Genomic DNA, 21,376 nt, shown 5'->3' on the forward strand with positions numbered 1-21,376 from the left:
ATCAGCACAATTCTATTTTGACCTTTATCAAAGAGATTTATGGTGCAATGTATTCGTTAATAATATTAAATTTAACCAAATGTGTTTATACATTGGATGCCAATCGAACTTCTTTTCTCTTACATCAAAATGTCTAAAATATTTAATACAATTTGTACACGACCTTTGTTATAAAACAAAAGTAAATTACTGTAGTTGTCAGAGCTTTACAGATAATCGTTAAAATCCACTGGCTACCTCTGGGTATTGTGGGCGTCTGATCACCAACCTGACAGATCTACACCGGAAATCTTTTACAGCCTCTAAGAGCAATGTTCTGTAATTTCAAAAACTTAAACATTCCTATATGCTGTTATGTCCATATTGGAATTTCTATACAGGAAATTGTTTTTGGGGGAAATTGTTTTGAAACTGCATGTTGAAAAACATTTTTTCTTGTAATTACGTTAACAAGGTCTAACAACACATGTTATTGTTTTCTTTTGTTGTTACGTAATGTTTTATTTTCCTGAAGGCTAAATAAAGTATTTATCATGTTGTATTAAACTCCAGCCCAACACCACCATATTGGGTAAATGTCGGATGGTGCACGAATCCCAATAAATAATGAGTTGCTTGGGGCGATGTAATGGCATGTTCTGATCCCACAGGGCTAATGAAGACGGGGCTTGGGGTGACTTAACCTAAGTAGTGTTATAAATTACTGCATGTCTTTGGGTGAGTTAGAGTTAGACTTATATGTGACAATTTGTGATGGGTTATACTTGTGCTAGTTTGACTTAATGGGTTGTCGCCCTTGATCCGTTTTAGTTACTTATAAATGCTCTATTAATCTGATAAATAGAATGTCTCGTTTTTCGTTTTGTGATGGATAGAAATTCGATGTCTGAAATTACAAATCGATTCTAAAAGTTATTTTATGATTTGTCCCGAGGATGGCTGCCGCTCACGAAGACTCCCCTAAATCACAATGCTGCCATGAATGTCTTTTGTATTGCCCGGCAATATATCTTTAATAATATAAAGTCATAATGAAATACGGAAACAATTTTATGCGAACGCCCTCCTTTAAATATAAATGGTGTTTTCAAAAGGGTAAAGTGTGATTACTTTCCTTTGTATCTTGTTATATTTATATTATTGATTATTTCTATAATTTCAGTTCCGTCTGCGAATCTACTGACGTTCGATTAAATATGAGAGTTGGACTCCATACCGGCGCAGTATTGTGTGGCGTTCTTGGTCTTAAAAGATGGCAATATGACGTGTGGAGTCATGACGTCACTCTAGCTAACCAGATGGAGGCTGGAGGCTTACCTGGGTATGTGATTAGTTAGATCTTTATGAACTGCGTCCGTTACATGATGTTGAGCCAGGGGGTGGGTTGGGTGATGAAGTCAGCTTTTCTGATACCCTTCTAATGCGCTCATTAGTTTGATTTTTGAAAGGTCAGATCCTCAAAAATTCGCGCCTTGCATGTCCAGGTTAACCAACTCTATAAACCCCTTTCCATTGTACGATACGCTGAGAAGTTAAATGCATTGAAAATAACACGGAAACAGATATATTTGATATTCTTTGATAACCCAGTTTGGCCCAAGACCCCACATTTCGTCATCCCTCGCGCCAGACAGGGATGCATTGATATGTCATGTGTTGCCATTTTATAAAAAATTTACACAGGCTGACTCATCTACAATTACCCTCGCATATCAGCACGTTGGTGTAAAAATGGGTATAGGATGTCAATCGTTCAGGAACTTTACTTACGACGGACCTATGGTGCCCTCTAACATACAATTAAAATTAAAATATATGAGGATGATTCCATTGCTTCTTTCTCATAACCTTAAAGGACAGAGGGCAATATTGAAAATGTCGCAATACAACGACAATACTTTATAATATAACATGAATATTTATGTTTTTGTCTGTCTTTTATTTTTTTCCCACATAATGTATATTATTATAGAATATAACTGTATGTGTTTATTCAGCATGGTGCACATCACGCAATCTACATTGGATCATTTACATGGTGAATATGAAGTAGAGCCTGGAAATGGCGGTGATAGAAATGCTTTCTTAAAACAGCACACCATTGAAACCTTCTTTATTAAAGCTAAACATCCTCGAAGGGTTAGTACTTCTATCCACCAATTAACACAACCTCTTTAAATATAGGGTAATATATTTAGGTTTAATTGAGATCCAGCGTGTATATCGTAAAAGAATTAGCATACTAATTATTATTATCAAATAACATACATCTATTACTACGTCAAGTTCTCGAAGTTCAGCCATGTTAATAGCAGACTGAAAGCTACACTGGTTAGACGGCTTGCATGCGATGTTCAACAGAAATGTTGTATCACTGTTATACGCCACACAGTCGAGATTCCCGGTAGTATTCTAATTCCACGGTATTGTATAAAATTGCCCCTACTTTCAAACTTTCATATGGAACTGATAACGGTCATCTACCCGGAGAACATAAATGGATCGTTTATACTCCCAGATCCAGTGTAGTAGTTTGAAATCTAAAAAAATCCCCACTGCTATAATAAAATAAAACCAAGTACGAACAATCCAAACCATAAGACAGAATTCGAAGTCCTAAAAAACGTTATAGGCAGCAAATGGACTGCTCCTCGTGTACAATAAGTAAACAAATAACGAACCTATAATTAGTAATCAAACGGGTTTAGCTAGAATAAAAATTGAATCGATGATCGAAACAGAACACGAAACCAAATTCTACTTTGAGCTGTGATTTGATCCAAATAAAAAGCCCCCCCCCCTCCTTCTTAGTTTTATTTTCAATTATTCTGTTTTCGATTCAGTTGATCAATTGAGAATTGTTGTTTTTAATTGCAGCACAGTTCACTACTATACAGAGACTGGGCAGGACTGAGACCAAAGAAACTGTCCTTTAGAAATGTTTCGAATTGCGTGATGCGGTTGATGCAAGCTGTCAAATTTAATGCTGAAATCCCTTTCTCTAATGTCTTAACACCGTCACAAGAAGAAAAACAACCATCTAAATTTGTAAGTGTAATTTTTTCCTTATAGAATTACACCCTAGAGATGCTTTTTTTTTTTTTTAAAGATTTCCATTTTCTTGTAGCCGTAGGTCATGTTGGCCTTCTTGTTCTGTCAGTGAAAAGAACATTTGACACCAGTATTTTCATAACAGCCATTTTGTCTGTATCTCTTAATGAAATGGGAGGAAAATAAAGTAAAGGAAATGAATGTTTAACGTCTGGTCAACACAATACGTCTTTCATTATCTGTTTAGAATAAAGGTCATTTCTGTAGTTACGCATATTCCCGAAGTAGTGGTGGCGAGCAGTATCCACCAATAAACTATTGCTACACTTATTATGGTAAAATGATGTTTCTGATTAGTTATCATCTTCTGGGTACGGTTCCTACGTCGATAACAGATGTCTACATGTATGCACTGTTGTCGTTTGACGCGATATCCGGTTTGGCTCTGTTAGGCTCTGTACCTCATTTTCTTTTAATTGCACAAAAGCGACATTGACCTTGACATTTTTTGTCAAGCTAGACAGTCGGAATGTATACTATACATTTCAGTACCCAACAGAGCAAAGCAAAAAAGACCAATTATTGAATAAATAAATAAAAAATCTACCAAATCAACAATTTATACTGATAATAAACAGTTGTGTTGTTGAAAAACTGTCTAAGTTTTCATAAATATCATGAAAATGTGATATGCGACATATTCAATCAATTTTAGCTGTTATGAAATATGTCCTTTATGAAATCAAATCGATGGGTGACTGACGCGCAAGGTCTCGAGCAAAACCGAATAGCGAATGAAACCGCGACACCGGGACCATGTTCACTGGTATGTTGCATGACTTGATACTTTCCCTCGACACTTAATCTGTCTTTATGTAGAAAAATATACCGTTAAACCGCATTTGATGCCATTTCGAGATTTAATTCGCAATTTCTGTCTATTGGATCGAAATGATCTATACAGTTCCCAAACTTTTAACTGTGCAAGTTGGAGTGATGTTTATAGATTTAATAGAAGTATGAGTTAAAGATACATTATGGGAGATTCGATAACGAGTTGGCAGTTCTCATTATAATAGCTAAAAACTACATAACGTAAAGGCAATTTGCTGAAAATTTCATTCAAATTGATCCACTATGAACCCAGAACTAAGCGAATGAAATTTCTGCCCAGCCTCGTTCATCATTACTAAAGTCGTTAAATCGTGAAGGAAAGTTATGCAGTAAATCGGCTCATAATCCACTACAGATCGCAGGCTAGCCATGCCATCTAGAGTTGATTATGGTCTGGATAGGTTAATTAATGTCTAATTAATAATTTAGATAACATTTCAGGCCTAAAGAAAGACCTGCAATAGACAGATTTAGCTCTTGCATAATGTATGTTTAGCCATTAGAGGTTGTACAATAGCCCGTAATTATGCTCACAAACATGATTCTTATGCAAAGAACGAAACTATTGCTTTGGGCGTTTTGTTTCGTAGACAGGGTTAAGCTAGGTATCTGAATGAACTCGCGATTCCATATATGACAGACTTGGAAACCTCAGCTCCGATCTTCAACTTTATCCGAACGATGCACGAGACTGGACAAATTGATCAGCATTGATACGGGAGCGTAATGTCGAATCATTAATTACATTGTCATTGTATTGAACCGTTGAAAAACTCTCCCGTGTTCTTTAAAAAAAAAACTACAAAAAACAAAAAACAAACGTGCATTACCATGTCCGTACAGAAGTGTAGAATGAATAAAAACGAAGGAATTTACGGGTCTTTCTATTTTTCTCGCTTTTTTTTGATATAGTGACATTCAATTATTTTTTTGAATTGTCAGATATCCCCTCACAGTCTCTTATAACAATTTTTTGTCTCCAACGGAATTATCAGTGAGCTGAAGTTCGACCGTGTATCTGTTTTCCATTTTTTGCTGCGTCACTTCCGTTTCTTCAAATCTTCGTTATGCATTTATCGTAGCAAGATCTCTGTGTTAGATTTTATTTGGAATGTGATTAACCAGTTCTATCAAATATGTAATAATGGCTGGCACCAATATTATCCATTAACAGTTTAAAACGATCGCTATCCGGGCAAAATTCTCCTAAGTCGCATTGTACAGGTAACCGTATCTCAAATGACTGAAGTATTTTGTTGACAAGACCTTAAGGTCTATGCTTTCTATATATTTCTATAATAAAATAAAGAGATTTATCTTAACCCCCTGTATTAATGTACAATGAATATGTCTTTATCTTAAAGAAGATCTTCATTTTTGTTGTCTTTCTTTAATCTTTATCTAATTAATTATTCCATTTCAGAATTTATCGTCTCATCAACGTTTACTTTTTGTCGTTATTTAAAAACAAAAATTATCTTTAATTTCCTCTAATTAATTATTTATTTATTTATTGCAGAGTCGACTTGCGTCGGTAACTGATAAACTTAGAAAGCCATTTAAAGAAAGGTAAAGTTAGATCAATTCCCATATTTTCTTGGATGTTTTATTATCAAATGTCTATGCTTTGGTTATTATTAATATAGTAACACGGTTTACACCAATTCGGCTATCTCAGTCTTTCTAATAACTGATAAATTCCTCGTCTACGTGATGTCTGTTGGGAAATTGACCATATATTGATTGTTTTTATATGTGATAGCCATTTGATAACTGAAATGAAATGAAATGAAATGAAATGGGGTTTAACGTCCTACTGTTTTGCTCCGAACTAGGCTAATGAAGACGGGCATACGCCATACAGTGTGCTATGAGGGTAATTTTGCCCGGACAGCGGCACTACGGCCTACTCTTATATCGAATTCCAACTGTCAAGGGATCTTTTACGTGCACGCCAATGTGTACACGAGACCTCGGTTTTTCGTCTCATCCGAATGACTAGACAGCTGTCCTTGTCAGGCCCTCCGTCCTGCATCACTGACAAGGGGGAACCACGCCGGAAAAATTTGATAACTGTTGTTACTGTTAAGCAAATTTTTATAATAGACAAATAATTTAGACACAACACACTAAAAATACAATATCCAATTGAAATATTTCATGAGAATGGAGCCACTATAGCTCAGAGTACTGTTTACTAACCAGCGCTTCGGATGGGACGAAACACCAAGGTCCCGCGTACACGTCGTGCACGTAAAAGAACCCTTGCCAGTTAGAATTCGAAATAAGAGCCGGTCGTAGAGTAAGCAGAAACGACGCTGTGCAGGCAAAAATATTATAGTTAACTGCATGATGAATACCTGTCTCCGTGATCCCGAAGGTTTAAAACATTCTGAGACTAATGTACAGGGGCAGATCCAGGATTTTCAGCAGAGGGTGCCGAGGATGGGGGCGGGAAGTGGGGGGGGGGGGATGGGTGTTCAGAAATTTCAGATCACAGTATTGAAGTGTTGTAGTGACAATTCGCCAGCGCTAAAGGTGCGAAAGGACCACAACGGAATAATGCAACACTGTACATCCATTTCCGACTATTTCGGGTGCCGGACTCCCTAAATTGAGCCCTGATCCGCGCCTGATGTTTGGTTACTCTTGTTAACGATGGTAACGTACATTGTAAGGGGCTGGAATTTTGACCTAAAGGCGATATTGCCGCGTAGGGCCTACTCGACCTCGAATTCCAAGTTGTATTTTATGTGTACGCCAATGTGTACAAGTATGAGATTTGATTATCGCAGCGTACGTTTGACTAGCCCACGTCGATACCAAGAATAGTATATTCCAGTCAACAGCATAATACCCTAATAATACCCTAACCGCCTGTACTCTTTTTACCGAGCAGAACAGTAGCACGTTAAACTCCATTTCATTTCTTTTCTACCAACAGGAATGTCAAAGTTTATTTAATAATGAAACACTATATTATAACATTAACGAGTATTGCAAACAACATCACTCCATTATATAGAATTCATTTGTATTTGAAAAGCAATTTTCGTTTTTTTGTAATTTATATTTTTTGCTGTGTTGTGTCATTTATTTGATTTGGTATATCGTAATTACATAGTTGAGTTTTATTTGAATGCTATTCCCAAGTTATAATTTTCTATAATAAATGTCTACTGCACAGAATTAACAAACAGAGACGTAATTTATCAAGTCACAAAAATCAATAATCGACCAAATTACGAATTGTTCAGTGATGTATATTGATACACGACTCATGTATGATTTATGGTAATCTAGTATGAGACAACGGCTTTTATTTTGTATATTTACTTAGACTAAATGCACAGAGATTTTTATTTGACTGATGATGAAAAAGACTGCATTTCAGAAAGTTCACTAGGGGCGAGAATGGAATTAACTACATCGTATGAACTATGGCGTTAAGATTGCGGCCGAACCCTATATGCGAGTTAATCCTAGATTTTACACATATATAGAAAATCTCCTACCAGTCTTTTTCGATATCAAAAAATATCAACACAAGTTGATAAAGTAATAAGAAACGAGGCTCTGCCGAGTTTTTTTTTTACTTTACCAACGAGTGTTGATATTTTTTGATATAAAAAAAGACGAGTAGGAGATTTTATTTATCCAATCCCTTCTTACATGCACAAATAGATAAATATAATTCTTTGCTGTAGATTTCACTTTTACTGAACATTACGGCATAGTGATGGATCATTTTTAACTGCAATTCAATCATTGCAAAGTCCTTTATATCGACCTAGTGTTTCCATCAAGGTCAATTGAATAACAATAGTTCATTTTTAATAAAGTAACTTTTAATAAGAAATGAACTGTTCTTTGAAAATAAAAAAGTAGTTCCTTTTCAACTGACCAATCAAATTAATGTAAAGCGATATCTCCTAAGGATTATGAAATATATCACACAAGCGATATTTACTGTAGAATGTATTATTGGGTGATAAATCAGAAATATGCATTGTTTACTTGTCATCACAAATTTGTCTTCATTAATAATACTGGAGAGGTTTTTTTTCACGCATTAACTACAGTAGTTGAAATCTATGATGGGATATTTAGTAGTAGTGCACCGGATACATTATACTTACACCATCTAGAACACCTAATACCGATTTTCGTTATTTGGAGAGATTTACAGATGTTGGATCTTACATTACTAGCGTTTGATGTATTTTACAGTCGTTGTTGTAATTTACTTTGCCTATATACAGTTGTCATATATTTTTACATAGCTAGCTGTTGCATTTTACATAGCTAGCAGTGTTTATATTTTACATATTTAAGGGTTATTTTATTTTACATAGCTATAATTAGTTGTATTTTACTTAGCTGGTATAGTGGTTGTGCTTTACATAGATAGTCGATTTATGCTCAGAGAGTCAACGAATAATCTCCCACTGCTCACTTCGTTCTGATTATTGGACGATGAATATTGCGAAAAAGAGTTATAGCAGTCAATAAATGCTATCCAAAATCAGTTTCGGAATTGGTAATTTATACGTCATTTGTAATAAAGCAAATTCTCTGTCTTGTTTTAATGTTTCAGGCATTCTCAGTTTCCATTGCCGACCAATCGTGTTAATAAATATCTGGCCCAGGCTATAACGGCTAGATATGTCGAACAAGAGAAATCCAACCATGTTAATTTTGTTACGTTGAGATTTAAGACGCCTTTGAAGGAGCAAAGGGTAGGTGGAATATATTTAAAATTTCTTTATATGTCTTAAGGGATTCATATAGGAATAGTTAATGAACCCAGTAATGGAGGTAGAATTACTGGAAGGAGAGAACGTGAATGGTCTGACGCCATATTTAGACTTTTATACGCCCACATTGAAATGTGGTCGTATATTGTCGTAGCCTCCCGTCCGTCCGGTGGTCCAGCGTCCACAAGTAGCCCTAGAGGCTAAAGTTAATATCCGATTGGCTTTAAATTGGTACACGAAGAAGCCTATTCATTTTCAACGAGTTCCGATAATTACTGCCAGAGCTATGACCCTTGATTACCTGTGGATGCTCTACAGGTCAAGGTTCGACTGATTTTACATTTATACACCATGTTTAAGGTCAAGAGACGAAGACTTCTAATGCTTTTCAAGGATTTACGATAATTACTGGCGAATTATGGCCCTCGATTACTACGAAAAATCTTGTGTATGCTCTACAAGCCAAAGTTGTCATTCGGTTATACACAGAGTTCAAGGTTTTGAGACAAGCAAATACATTGATATTCAATGATTTTTGATAACTTGAACAGCTAAATCCATGATATTAAATGCTTTGTATAAGAAACATTATCATGGGACAGAACTAGAAGCCAAACAAAATCTACTGATTTTTTGATAATTAATCAGTGAGTTGTTACTCTGAATCAGATTTTAATGTATTGTAAATGTTTCATTACAGACAAAAGAAAAAAAAAATGCGACAACCCTTTTTGACTGGCCGAATAACATACCTGCTGTGGGAGTATGTTTCATTGCCTGGCATCCCATCTTTTATTTGATCGATTCCCACACTCCCTTCTCCCCCTTTTCCAATTCCACAATATTGTTAGAGGAATCACGTCGAAATCGGTTAGACACGGGATATACGTCTCACCATAATTTAAAACAATAGGCTAAATTAAAGGTGCATTGCCGATTTTAATGACGTTGCGATATTTCACTTTTGATTTCAGGCTCCAGTGTGCAATAAAAGTAAACATTATGTATTATATCTTTTTAACTTGTGAATTTGGTATCATAATATTACACGTTTAAAAAGTTACAAGCAATAAACTAAGTATTTCAATCTTGACACTAATTCCATCAGCCAAGTTTGAATGTATATATTGCGTGGATGCACGGCTTATAGAACTAGAGAAGATATCTCGATTACTTATTCACTAATGTGGTTAAAGGATGGACTACCTATAAATACCACGCCGCGACGTATTAAACCCTTGGGCATTTGCAGCTCACAGCGTTAACTTTTCTATCCATGGCAAATTACATTAGGGAAGACAAAAATCTATGGACAAAAGGCTGGATCCAAATGAATTCGTCAATAAGGATCGACAACTCGGAAAGACACAGTATAAATTTTAGTTCACAAAAATCATCTTCGAGATGTGGTTGTGAATACCTTTAGCAGTTAAGGGGAGGGAACTACACCAATTCAAGTCATTTTATGATCTGTTGGTTATCTCTTAAAGGCGCTAAATCTCTATTCTGTAGCAACTAGAAATGGACACAAACGCGTTTGATAATGCACGCATACATGGAAAGTTTCTTACGAACAGGCCCCGTCTGTCGAATCGCGTCAGGTTCTAAATTAAGTAAGTGGTGGTGAACAGGCGCAAATGAAATTAAATGAAAAGGGTTTTAACACCCTGCTGTTCTACTCCGATCGGGATAATGAAGACGGGCATGCGTCATACAGTGTGCTATGGGGGAAATTTAGCCTGGACAGCCGCGCTACAATCTACTCTTCCATCGAATTCCAACGACTTGGTTTTTTTTGGTCCCATCCGAATTACTACATGTTGTACTTTGCCAACGAGCCACCACAGTTCCCAAATGGCGTAAATGTTTTTGCGGTGTAATGTTATTCTGCTTTATTTTATTTAGTACCAAGCTTCTGGAGATTTTGCCTTTAGTGGAAGTATGATATGTGCCATGGTTATGTTAATTTGTGTAGCCGGCATGCAAACTGTGATATTACCAAGGTAACGTACTTCAAATTATCTTAATATCTCAACGGACAAAGTTTTTATTTCCTTTTGAATTACGAAGATTTATGTAGTGTTATTTTTTTTTATTGATGATGTTTTGTAAAATTTTGTTATTATAATGATGTAGTTTTTAATGTATACAGGTCTTTTTTATGTTTTAAAATATTTTATAAATCATTATTATGACATTTATTCACATAACAATGGTCTTGATAATCGAAACTATTTACTGCGTTAATATCTTCAATCAGAATTAAGTAAATGGACTGAAATTTTCAACATATCTATTTTTGAAATATTATCGGAAGAACGGCTTACTCTTTATCGGAATATTACATAATCAGCACCAAGAACGTTCTAATTATTATAATTTATTTTTATAAATCTTTTTTCAGAACTTTGTTATTATTAATGATGTTTTTAGCAACTTTTACCTGGATTTCTATTATCCTTATACTTATTCTAAGTATAAATATTAAGGTACGTTTATACTTACCCTCAGTATAAATATTAAGTTACGCTGGCGCTTATTCAAAGTATTAACATTAAGGTACACTTATTCTAAGTATTAATATTAAGGTAGGTTTACACCTAATCTAAGTATTAATATTAAGGTACGTTCTACACTTATTCTAAGTATTAATCTTTACTTATTCAATCGTATATAATTACATTCATTATATTTGAAATAAATACAGTTGGGGATAAAATGTGCTCAAAAAGTACCACATCCATGTATTTGGCATTTCTATTACAGGACTAGAATTAAAATAATATGTAGTTCCATTCGATGTTGACTATTAGCTATTCCCAAATTATTAAAAGGTGTTTCTCAGTCATCACTAGAATCCGTCAGTTAAATTAACTATGGGAGTTTAACTTCCTGCTTTTCTGTCGGACATCGAATTCTAACTGTCAAGCGTACTTTTACGTCTCATCCGAACGACCAGGCGCTGTGCCATGGCAGAATCTCCATTTTGTACCACTAGCCAGAGGACAAACAGGCATGGAAATCCCAGCGCCTTACTCACAGAGCCTGGGCCTTGAGACACCGCGACTCTCTGTATATATTATAATCGATTGTTTATTTCTTTGTTTTTCAGTGTACATTATTTGATATACGGCGATCATCTTGTATACGTTTGTTTGTTATGGTTACGACGATTTTACTCATCTATGCAACAGCTCAAATTAATGTAGTAAGTAGATAATTTAATATTTAGAAAGTTTCGATCTTTAAACATTATTTATTGTATAGTAGCCAGGGGTCTTATTCACAAAAACTAAAATATTTTAAGAATTTAACCCTTGCTATTGTATAGCAATATTTTTCATGACAGGATTTGCACCATATGTAAATATTAAGTGTTCCACCATTTACTGATTAATCAAAGCCGTTTTTTGATGGAATGTTTTCATACGCCCTCATCATGTAATGTTTCGTTGTTTTGCAACCCATCTTCGTATTCTTAAAAAGGTAGGAATTTTTGTCTTTCTGTTTTAATGATTTATATATTTCATCGTTTCAGTTGTGCTGTAGAGATGGCAATTTCTTCAACTTTCTGGCGAATGTAACATTTACGACATCTTCTAGCGATCATCATTTATCATGTGATTTTCCACCTTATATTTATATGAGTTGTCTAATGGGTTTTGTTACGGTCTCTGTGTTTTTAAAACTCTCAGCTTTAGTTAAGTTATTTCTAATGCTGATGATGGCCGGTGGTTATGTTGTTCAGATGGTCTATACACATGATCTCCTGTTTTTGAAGTTCGATGTAAAAACCAGGTATGTTTAATGTTAAGTGAGTGTACATGTTGGAATCGGGAGATTAGTTTCAGAATAAAATGTAATAATAATATTATGTTATATGTATCAAGTAATAATCCAAATAATCACGGACATTAGATATTACAACCACGAGGGAACAGAGGAAGCAATGGCCCCGGGCATCTATTAAATGTTTTGCAATTTAAAATTAACGTTATTGACTTTGGTGTACAAGCTGCCCTTTTTAATTTGAATAAAAAGTTTATTTCGTCTGTTTTTACATATTTAAAATATCTTCCTTTCTTACATTTCTGAGTAGCCTACTAGGCCCTATACTTGAGTCTTGGGAGCATACAACAAAGGAGTTGTCCCTAGGACATCACCAAAATAGGCACTGATTGAAAGGTTGCATAACATAAATTCACGAGTAGAGTAAATCCATATAGCTGTGTTATTCTGAATTGTATACCACTACTTTTAAATGTCGTTTAACGATATAACATGATATTTATATATTTCAGTCCTATAGTGCCTAGTAATGTGATTGGTATTGTTGTACTCATAATATTTATGATAACGTTGTATATACAAGGACGACAACAAGAATGGACATCAAGACTAGACTTCTTGTGGAAAGTTCAGGTATATATTTATACTAACACACTTATTCTTTAATCGATGATCCTACTTAATTAAAATGTCTAAGCTCTTTTGATTTGTGTAAACATTTAAATTGTCAATTTCATTGGATTTTATTTGTTGACGTGTGTTGTGATGACCATCTTTTGATGTCGCCTCATCACTAATGAAAATAAGAAGGCACATCAACCCAATTCAATAAACTTTGTTTTAACCTAAAGCAAAGTGATTTAGGTCCTTTAAGTTTTCAATTAATTTAATTATTCCATAATTTTGAAAATATCGATTTTTTTTAATACTTTGTAATTCTGATAAGATCGATTATTTTTTGTTGTTTTAAAATTCTGATAAAATCGATTATTTTTTATTATTTGATTATGGGATTTATCTGTGTTTCAGGCTACAGAAGAAAAAATCGAAATGACAGAGTTACAAGTAAATAATCGGAATATATTGTGTAACATGTTACCCTCACATGTTGCCTGTCATTTTGTTGATAAGCAACGCGTCAACTTCATGGTAAGACACTGTTAATCTCACCACTGTACATACATTAAAATAATACTACCTGCCATTTCTAGTGGTGCTTGCCACATCGAATTATAGAAACTGAAGTAAGGATGTTTGAATAATAATAATGTCTGTTACATGATTCGTTAACTACTTTAATGAATGAATCTGTTTATCCCATTAATTAAAATAAAGTGTAGGAAATCTTAACTAAGGATAAAATCCAAATTTTAGTAGATACTTCAATTTTGATTGGCTAAGCACTAAAATCAGTCTAATATTATCCAATCAAATTACTAAAATTTGGATTTTATCTTAGTTAAAATTTCGTGAAACAGGCCCCAGGAGTTTAATTTAGGATTACCTTGGGTTATGTTTTTTTTTCTCTTGTTGTTCTAGTTTTATATTCATTTGTTTGCAAATATTAAAGATGCATTATGCAAGAGCTAAATATGCCTATATTGCAGATCTTTTATTGGTGGGGGGGGGCTTGGAATTTTATATAAATTTGTATTTAGACATTATTAAAATAACAAGACCATAATCAACGCTTTAGATCATTGGATGACTGGGGTATTAAATAGATTAGACCACCCGGATCGTATAATGGATTAACATTACAATGGAGGTCTCTTAATCAAAGGACTGACCGTATGATACTTGTCAATTGGCTATTTCTGTCAAAAGTTTAAACACTCCTAAGTATTTTGACTGAGATTTTCAATGTATTAAGTTCTCCTCATCTATTTTTGAACTATTATAGCAAGAAGGGACAGCTCTTTATCTAAATCTAACATAATGCAAATTGAAACACTACAGAAAGAGACATTTTCAAACAATGATTGTATGTTTAATTATATTGTATAGCTAAGCTTCAATCTGGTCGGGTTGGACAAGAAACGATCCTATTAATAGATTAATGTTTTACAGGACCTATATAGTCAACAATACAGCAAAGTCGGTGTCTTCTTTTCATCGATTCCAAATTTCTCAGATTTTTATACTGAACTAGATGCCAACAACCAGGGAATGGAATGTTTAAGAGTTTTAAATGAGATCATAGCGGATTTTGACGAGGTAATTAAAATACTATTGCCATTCTTCTTAAATGTTAAATTTACGCCATAATTTGAAATTTGAATTAAAATTAACGGCTACCAGATACATCTTCATACACTATCCATTGTCGTTTGGATGTATGTATAGTCATTTTGTGATATGGTATATTTTTCAGTTATTAAATGCACCGAGATTTCGTGCTATTGATAAGATAAAGACTATAGGTAGTACATATATGGCTTCTATTGGTTTGATGCCTGAATACATAATACAGGTATGTCAACTTATATAATTATCATAAGAACAAGCTGTAGTACAATTACGTCCACATTTTATAATTTTCGATCTCATGTCGATCTTACCACGAGCACAAACTAGTTGCAACTGGGCCATCAGCAGCTATCGATGTCCAAGAAAATCTGATCCGTCTGAACAACCCGGAAAACATCAGAACGTGTGTATCTAAAACTAGTTTTTGACCATGGTCAACTAGACTCAGACAGTTTTACCTAGTTTCTTGTGAGATACACCTATTCCACTTTTAAGACCGGTTGTACACAGGATTTCATCTGTGGCTGTCAGACTGATTTATCCAATGGTTTACACGTCACATGATACTACCGCGATATGGGAAGACCATCTTTTTGGCTGATCACGTTAACGGCAGATGGCTTCAGTCGACAATACTGGTCGGCCGCACAGTTATGATTCAGACCAATCATTTTTATCAGTTTTTACCTATCTCTAATCGTAAACGACATACCTGAGCTGTTTTTACTGATTTCCGATAGTTCTGTCGTGCCGTGTCGTAGAGCGACATAAGCACCGTCTTTTGTGTGTGAGCTTCTGATATCATGGTTTTTGCCCACAATTGGATTAGTGATGGTTAAATACAAATATGTTCATTTATTGTTTTTTTCTTCAGGATAATGATACGTCTGTCACCCATTCTCTCGCTCTGTTGGTGGAATTTGCGTTTGCAATGAAAGATAAATTGAGAATTATTAATGAAAATTCTTATAACAACTTTGTAATGAAAATAGGTTGGTTTCAGTCTCTTAATATCAATTTAGTAGAATTTTACTTTACTCAGTGTATTTTCGTTGTACTTGATTGTAAGAAACAAAATTGTAATTTGATTTAAACTGGACTAAAAAATTCTTGAAAATACCCCAGCCTCGAATACGGGTGTTGAACCCAGGGATTAAATAGTGTGTGCATTGTCTTGGGCTTTGGACGAAATTACGCGGAGCCGTGTACAAACAGTAGTAAACATAAGATACCATTTCAACAAGAGTAGCCCCCCCCCCCAACCTCGCACCCCAACCCCGCACGCATTTATACATCATATGATAGTCTCATGCGAACTCCGTTGAGAATTTCTTTACCAGTCGTCTTATAGAATAAATGAAAATATCAAACTTATTTTATGGGGTAGAATTACATGTTTTTGTTCACTCAACCCAACATCTATTGCAATGTAAACTAATATATTATTCGTTGTAGGCATGAATATTGGACCAATCGTAGCTGGTGTTATAGGAGCACGGAAACCACAGTATGACATTTGGGGTAATACTGTTAATGTGGCAAGTCGTATGGAGAGTACTGGTAAACCAGACCATATACAGGTGGGACTTTATCTGGATTGTACCTTCATTGACTTTAACGGAACACAAATGTTATGGGAAACAACCTCTAGTTTATTATATAGGCACGACGTTTCAACAAGTATCCTCTTGTCGTTATCACGCACAGTGGGATTTGGTAAAGTTGAGGTCCATATGATATTCATGGTGAAGCCAGTGACAGTATCATTGATATGGATATCAAATGTAATGTCACTGTACTTGATCCCAATAAGAGGACACTAAGTCGAAATGTCGTGCTTGTTTCTATGTTTTCTGTATAAATTGTGTTCTGTTAATGTGTTTCTCAATCGCTAAATGCCACCTAAGGAAAAGAATAACAATAAGAATCAAAATAAGTTTTATATATATTAGATGAACTTCCATCCATTTCGACTTTGAGTCAATTCAAATCTCGCCTAAAGACATATTTGATTGAACTCTATTACTAAATATTAGCAAAAACTGTGGTATATGAACCGTTGTATGTGGGTCTAGCGCGTTGCAAATGGACCATTCTTATTATTATATACAATAGTATTCAAAATCCAATCCTCTCCAAATCAAAAAATACTATCGCAGTGGTGTTTTCTTTTTCAATGTCTTTAGGTTATTTGATATTGTAGACTTATGCTGCAGTTATTTCGATTTAAACGGCATCGTTATTATTGATATAGGGAAGAGTTTTTTGAACTATTGATTATTAATGTTTTGTGTTTTTCTCGCAGGTAACAGAGGAGGTTTATGCTGCACTAAAAGATATGTACGATTTTAAATGTAGAGGGCGTATTACCGTTAAGGGAAAGGGAGAAATGATCACTTACTTTCTAGTGGGCAGAAAATCCGGTCAGATCTTCCAGGACAATCCTTCACCTTTGACCCCTGATAGTCCCCGTTTCCCGCGGCCCCCCTCGCGAGACGGAACAGCCATTGTCCGTCAAGGTAGTGGTAGCAACTTAAGAGAAATACCTCGTCACGGATCACTTGGTTCCCAAGGACGAGTGACTCCAAATATGGTAGCACTGTGTTTAGAGAGGCAGCCTAGTTTGGATTCTCAAAGAGGAAGCGGGGCTACACCTACAAGCAGTTTAAATAAGAAACGTAAAAATGGCGGCACTGATAGTCCGAAGGATGCAGGACGGAAGCCACAGAGAAAACTCAGTAATTCTTCTCTTACAAATTGTATTGCTGGCGAACCCACCTCAACGCGGGTAGAGTCTCCTGAACTACCAGCTGTCCATTACATGAATGTGAAAATGCAGAACAACCGCAATCCAGCGATCCAGAACTTTCTGTTCGATGGATTAAAATGCATCGACGCCAAAAAGTCCGAAAGTCCGGAGATGAAGCCACCAGTGTCCAAGATGACAAAGAGCAACAGTGTTCCTGGTACTCGGATACAGGTAGCTACTGTTCAACCCGTTCACCGAGTTCCTCCAGAAGCTACAAAACCACCTACCGCTAGTAACCCTCTGCAATACGCCCGACCGACACCTCTTGTATATGCTGGAATTGTCCAACCCATGAAACATCCTCTGAAACCACCACCAATGGAAGTCTCAGAAGATGAGGACTACAAATCACAAATCAATGCTCAATCCCATAAGGAAATCCCAGTGATAGAATACCATCAAATGTCGGACATGATGAAAGAACTTGGCCAAATAGTTAATCCTGCAAATCCAAACAAACCACTTTTAAAATCAAAACATAGGCCAAAATCGCAGGCAAAACAACCGGAGGAGAAGTTTGTGATTGGCACGTACCGAGAACCCTTGGAGAAGTCGCCTTCCCATACACCGTCACAAAGAAGCAGCGGATCCTCAGACAAAATTGAATTATCGCCCGTGAAACAAGCCTTCAAAGCACCAGGGGAAATCAGGAGAAGTTCATCCGGTTCAAAAGAGAGTGGTTCTTCCGGATCGACTTTAACGCCTACCTCAGGACTTGTGGCAAGCATCGACGGGAAAACGATGTCATTGCTCCCCTTCTTGGAAGGCAATCAGATTTCTGCGACTGGTGTAGTTCGCGATGGTGAAACGAGTGTTATGGCTAAATATATACCCCCTGCTCGATTTACACCTAGCATAGCTACCAAAAAGTCACCAGTTACATCCCCGGATGGAAGTAAAAAAGATTTTGTGCCCACTAATTCAGATAGTGATAAAGACTCGGTTAGTTCCAAGCCAATGAGTGATCATTCCTCTATTGTTCACCTGCAACCAATACATTTAAAGAACTCAAAATCCGCTAATATTCGCAACCTCAATCACCCGGATGTCAAATACGTTGAACTGGACTACAAACCCTTAGGTGGTGTTACACTTAACAGTTTAGACAGACATTTTTCACGCTCTAGCGAAGCCGTGGACGGTGTTCCGCGATGTCCACCGACGCCTAAATTTCCCATTTTATCAGCATCATCATCGTTGAATGATCTAATTTATGAACTCACTGAAGATAGTGATTATATACGTCATCCGTTGCAAAAGAATTCGGACCGGAACCGCATATTGCGCAATCGTCAAAAATCTAATGACATCGTTAGTGAAGGGAACGGAGACGGCAAATCACCCACTAAAGATAATACTGACAAAAAGGGTGGACGCAACAGGTATTCAATTAATCCATATCAAATCAAACGACGTCAAGCCTACACCATACCTCCTCGCCATTGTCGTAGTTTGGACTACATCCCAGGCGACAGGGATGACTATGCCTCGAATGCTTCCTCGGCCTGCGGTAGCCCTAGAGCCAGGCACGCCTACTTAATGCCGCTTATTTTTGGTAAAACGCCGATGACGGCGGATAACACTAGTGTCTCATCGCTAGCAAGTAGTAGTGAAATGTCTAATTGTGATGCGGCAGTGAATTGTGATTCGGGTTCCGCGGCGTACGAATCTGAGTATGATAATTATAGACCAGGTGTTATGAGTGATGATGATTTTTTTGTCAATGAAGCTATCAGTGATATTGATGGTGGTTTATTAGACGATATTGATATAGACAACGTATCAGTTAGTGACTGTTATAGCTTTGATATGCCTTTAGCCGGTTACAAGAAAAAGGTCACCGAAGTTTAAAAAGGGTCTGAGCATTTTGCTATATACTATGTTATTATAGTTTCAATTGATAAAACATATTTGTGCTATAAATAAACTCTTGTTGAAACTGTCGACGTGCACGTGAAAACGGTAAAGGACAATGAAAAACTCAAATATGGTTTAGCAAAATCACACGCTCTAATTCATTTTATATGCCAAATCTGGAAAGGTTTCGCGTTTTCCCTACCTATGCTAATAAATATATACATAGGCTATTTATTTGTGAACCCAATGAAAAAATTCGCAATTTCATTAGTGTTCTGAATCCTGTCCTTTTCTCCATAATGTTGTTAAATTGTATTAAGAAGTTATAGTCCCTAAACGTGTGTACTTTAGAGTAATGGCGGAAATAGTTTCTCTCGTACCGACTTTTGTTGTCACAGCTAGCTACGGACTTTCATAATAGATTATGTTTGGTTGTGTAATCAAGCCTAATTCTGTTAAACATTGTACATAACATCACAATTTGCCTTATTATAAAAATATTTATTCATTTGTCATGTAAAGTAAAAGTAGATTTCATGTAAAACATTTGTCAGTATGTATATAATTTTTAAACAAATGTCTCCAGCGTTGGAATTTTTAAAAAATTGCAATCGTTTGTCTCAATCTTCGTTATCCATTTTAAGATCTAGAATTGGCTAATGTCTTAGTGAACTTTCTGATTTGTCAAAGGAATTGTGGGTTTTAAGGTGTGTTCTCTAATCTAGAGAACCTGCCGAATTTAGGAGAGCGGAAAGTTTTAGTAAAACTTAGCACTGAATTTCAATTTGTCAGCGATTTCCATATATTGTTTAAAATACCCTTTCGAAGAGAGTAAGATTGAAAACGTATGATTAAATAACACAGTATTAGTGATTTGAAAGTGAGAAAAATTTTTCTGTAAGAATCTAAAAATCCCCTCAAAAGAGTCTAGTGTTTCTACAGTCGTACATGTTTCATGTGTGCTTTCAGATACAGAGAGATTGGGATTTAAACAGACTGCTGCATCTAAAATACATGGATACACTGTTTCTAATATGTATGGAAATTTGTTTATAAGAAAAAAAGTCAAAAATGTTGATAAGTTTACTCATAATTTTAGTTGCTTCATGTGTAATCGCCAATTTATTGTTTGACATCATTACGGATATTGTATATATGTAAATACGCTAATTATAATATTGTTTTATCAATATTTGTATGCAGATATGTATTATTGTTGTTTACAAATGGGCTGGACGATTTACCCAATACTACCCAATACTATTCAATACTACTCATGCTACCTAATATCACCCCAATAGCACACCGGTAACACCACATACTACCCAATACTACAACATAATGATACTAAATGGGCATATTACTTAATTCTTTTCAAAAATAGTGAGTTGTATCGCGGGAAATGGGCTTCAAAACCGATTACTGAAGTCTGGCTGCTCCATTTGCCCCCCCCCCTGTATACGGGACCTCGGTTTCTCGTCCCATCCGAACGACTAGACAACTGTCCTTCTCAGCCACCCCCCTCCGTCCTGCATCACTGACAAGGAGGGGACCACACCGGAAAATCTGGATGAACTTTCTCGGCCAATGCAGGGATCGAACACCCGACCTTCAGGCTAGCGAGCCAGCGTCTACAAACTTAACCACCGTCTCCCCCCCCCCCCATCACCCAAAACATGCAAATAATAACCCAATACTACCGAATACCTATCTAATACTACTCATTAATATGAAATAACAAGCTAATATCGTCAAATAGCAGTACATTAGTATAATAACTGCAACGAATATTCTATAATTTGCAGAAAACTGAAATGGAGGCAGACCACCATTAATTTCCCCATTGACTTCAATGTTAATTCTGGCCTATTTGCCCACCTCCAACTTTTCCCCAAATTTTCGTTGGGCTGAATGTTTTCCACTACAGACAGAGGAACAAATGGTCATGTCTTTGCACTAAAATTTGTAT

The 21,376-nt window shown here is 35.8% G+C and overlaps 1 protein-coding gene across 1 annotated transcript in view; it reads left to right on the forward strand.

Annotated features, from left to right (window-relative positions):
- LOC126831524 (adenylate cyclase type 1) overlaps positions 1 to 20,601 on the forward strand; it is an 86,464-nt gene extending 65,863 nt beyond the window's left edge. The window contains exons 6-21 of the mRNA XM_050562056.1: positions 1,163 to 1,321; positions 1,998 to 2,139; positions 2,878 to 3,048; positions 5,465 to 5,514; positions 8,543 to 8,684; positions 10,608 to 10,705; positions 11,107 to 11,191; positions 11,815 to 11,910; positions 12,241 to 12,500; positions 13,004 to 13,124; positions 13,521 to 13,640; positions 14,562 to 14,708; positions 14,866 to 14,964; positions 15,616 to 15,733; positions 16,197 to 16,321; positions 17,047 to 20,601. Of these exons, the coding sequence (XP_050418013.1) occupies positions 1,163 to 1,321; positions 1,998 to 2,139; positions 2,878 to 3,048; positions 5,465 to 5,514; positions 8,543 to 8,684; positions 10,608 to 10,705; positions 11,107 to 11,191; positions 11,815 to 11,910; positions 12,241 to 12,500; positions 13,004 to 13,124; positions 13,521 to 13,640; positions 14,562 to 14,708; positions 14,866 to 14,964; positions 15,616 to 15,733; positions 16,197 to 16,321; positions 17,047 to 19,401 (4,288 nt within the window). The 3' untranslated portion in view covers positions 19,402 to 20,601. The remainder of the gene's footprint in view (positions 1 to 1,162; positions 1,322 to 1,997; positions 2,140 to 2,877; positions 3,049 to 5,464; positions 5,515 to 8,542; positions 8,685 to 10,607; positions 10,706 to 11,106; positions 11,192 to 11,814; positions 11,911 to 12,240; positions 12,501 to 13,003; positions 13,125 to 13,520; positions 13,641 to 14,561; positions 14,709 to 14,865; positions 14,965 to 15,615; positions 15,734 to 16,196; positions 16,322 to 17,046) is intronic.
- Positions 20,602 to 21,376: the final 775 nt, after the last annotated feature.

Source organism: Patella vulgata, chromosome 9, assembly GCF_932274485.2.
Source record: "Patella vulgata chromosome 9, xgPatVulg1.2, whole genome shotgun sequence".
Taxonomy (NCBI): Eukaryota; Metazoa; Mollusca; class Gastropoda; family Patellidae; genus Patella; species Patella vulgata.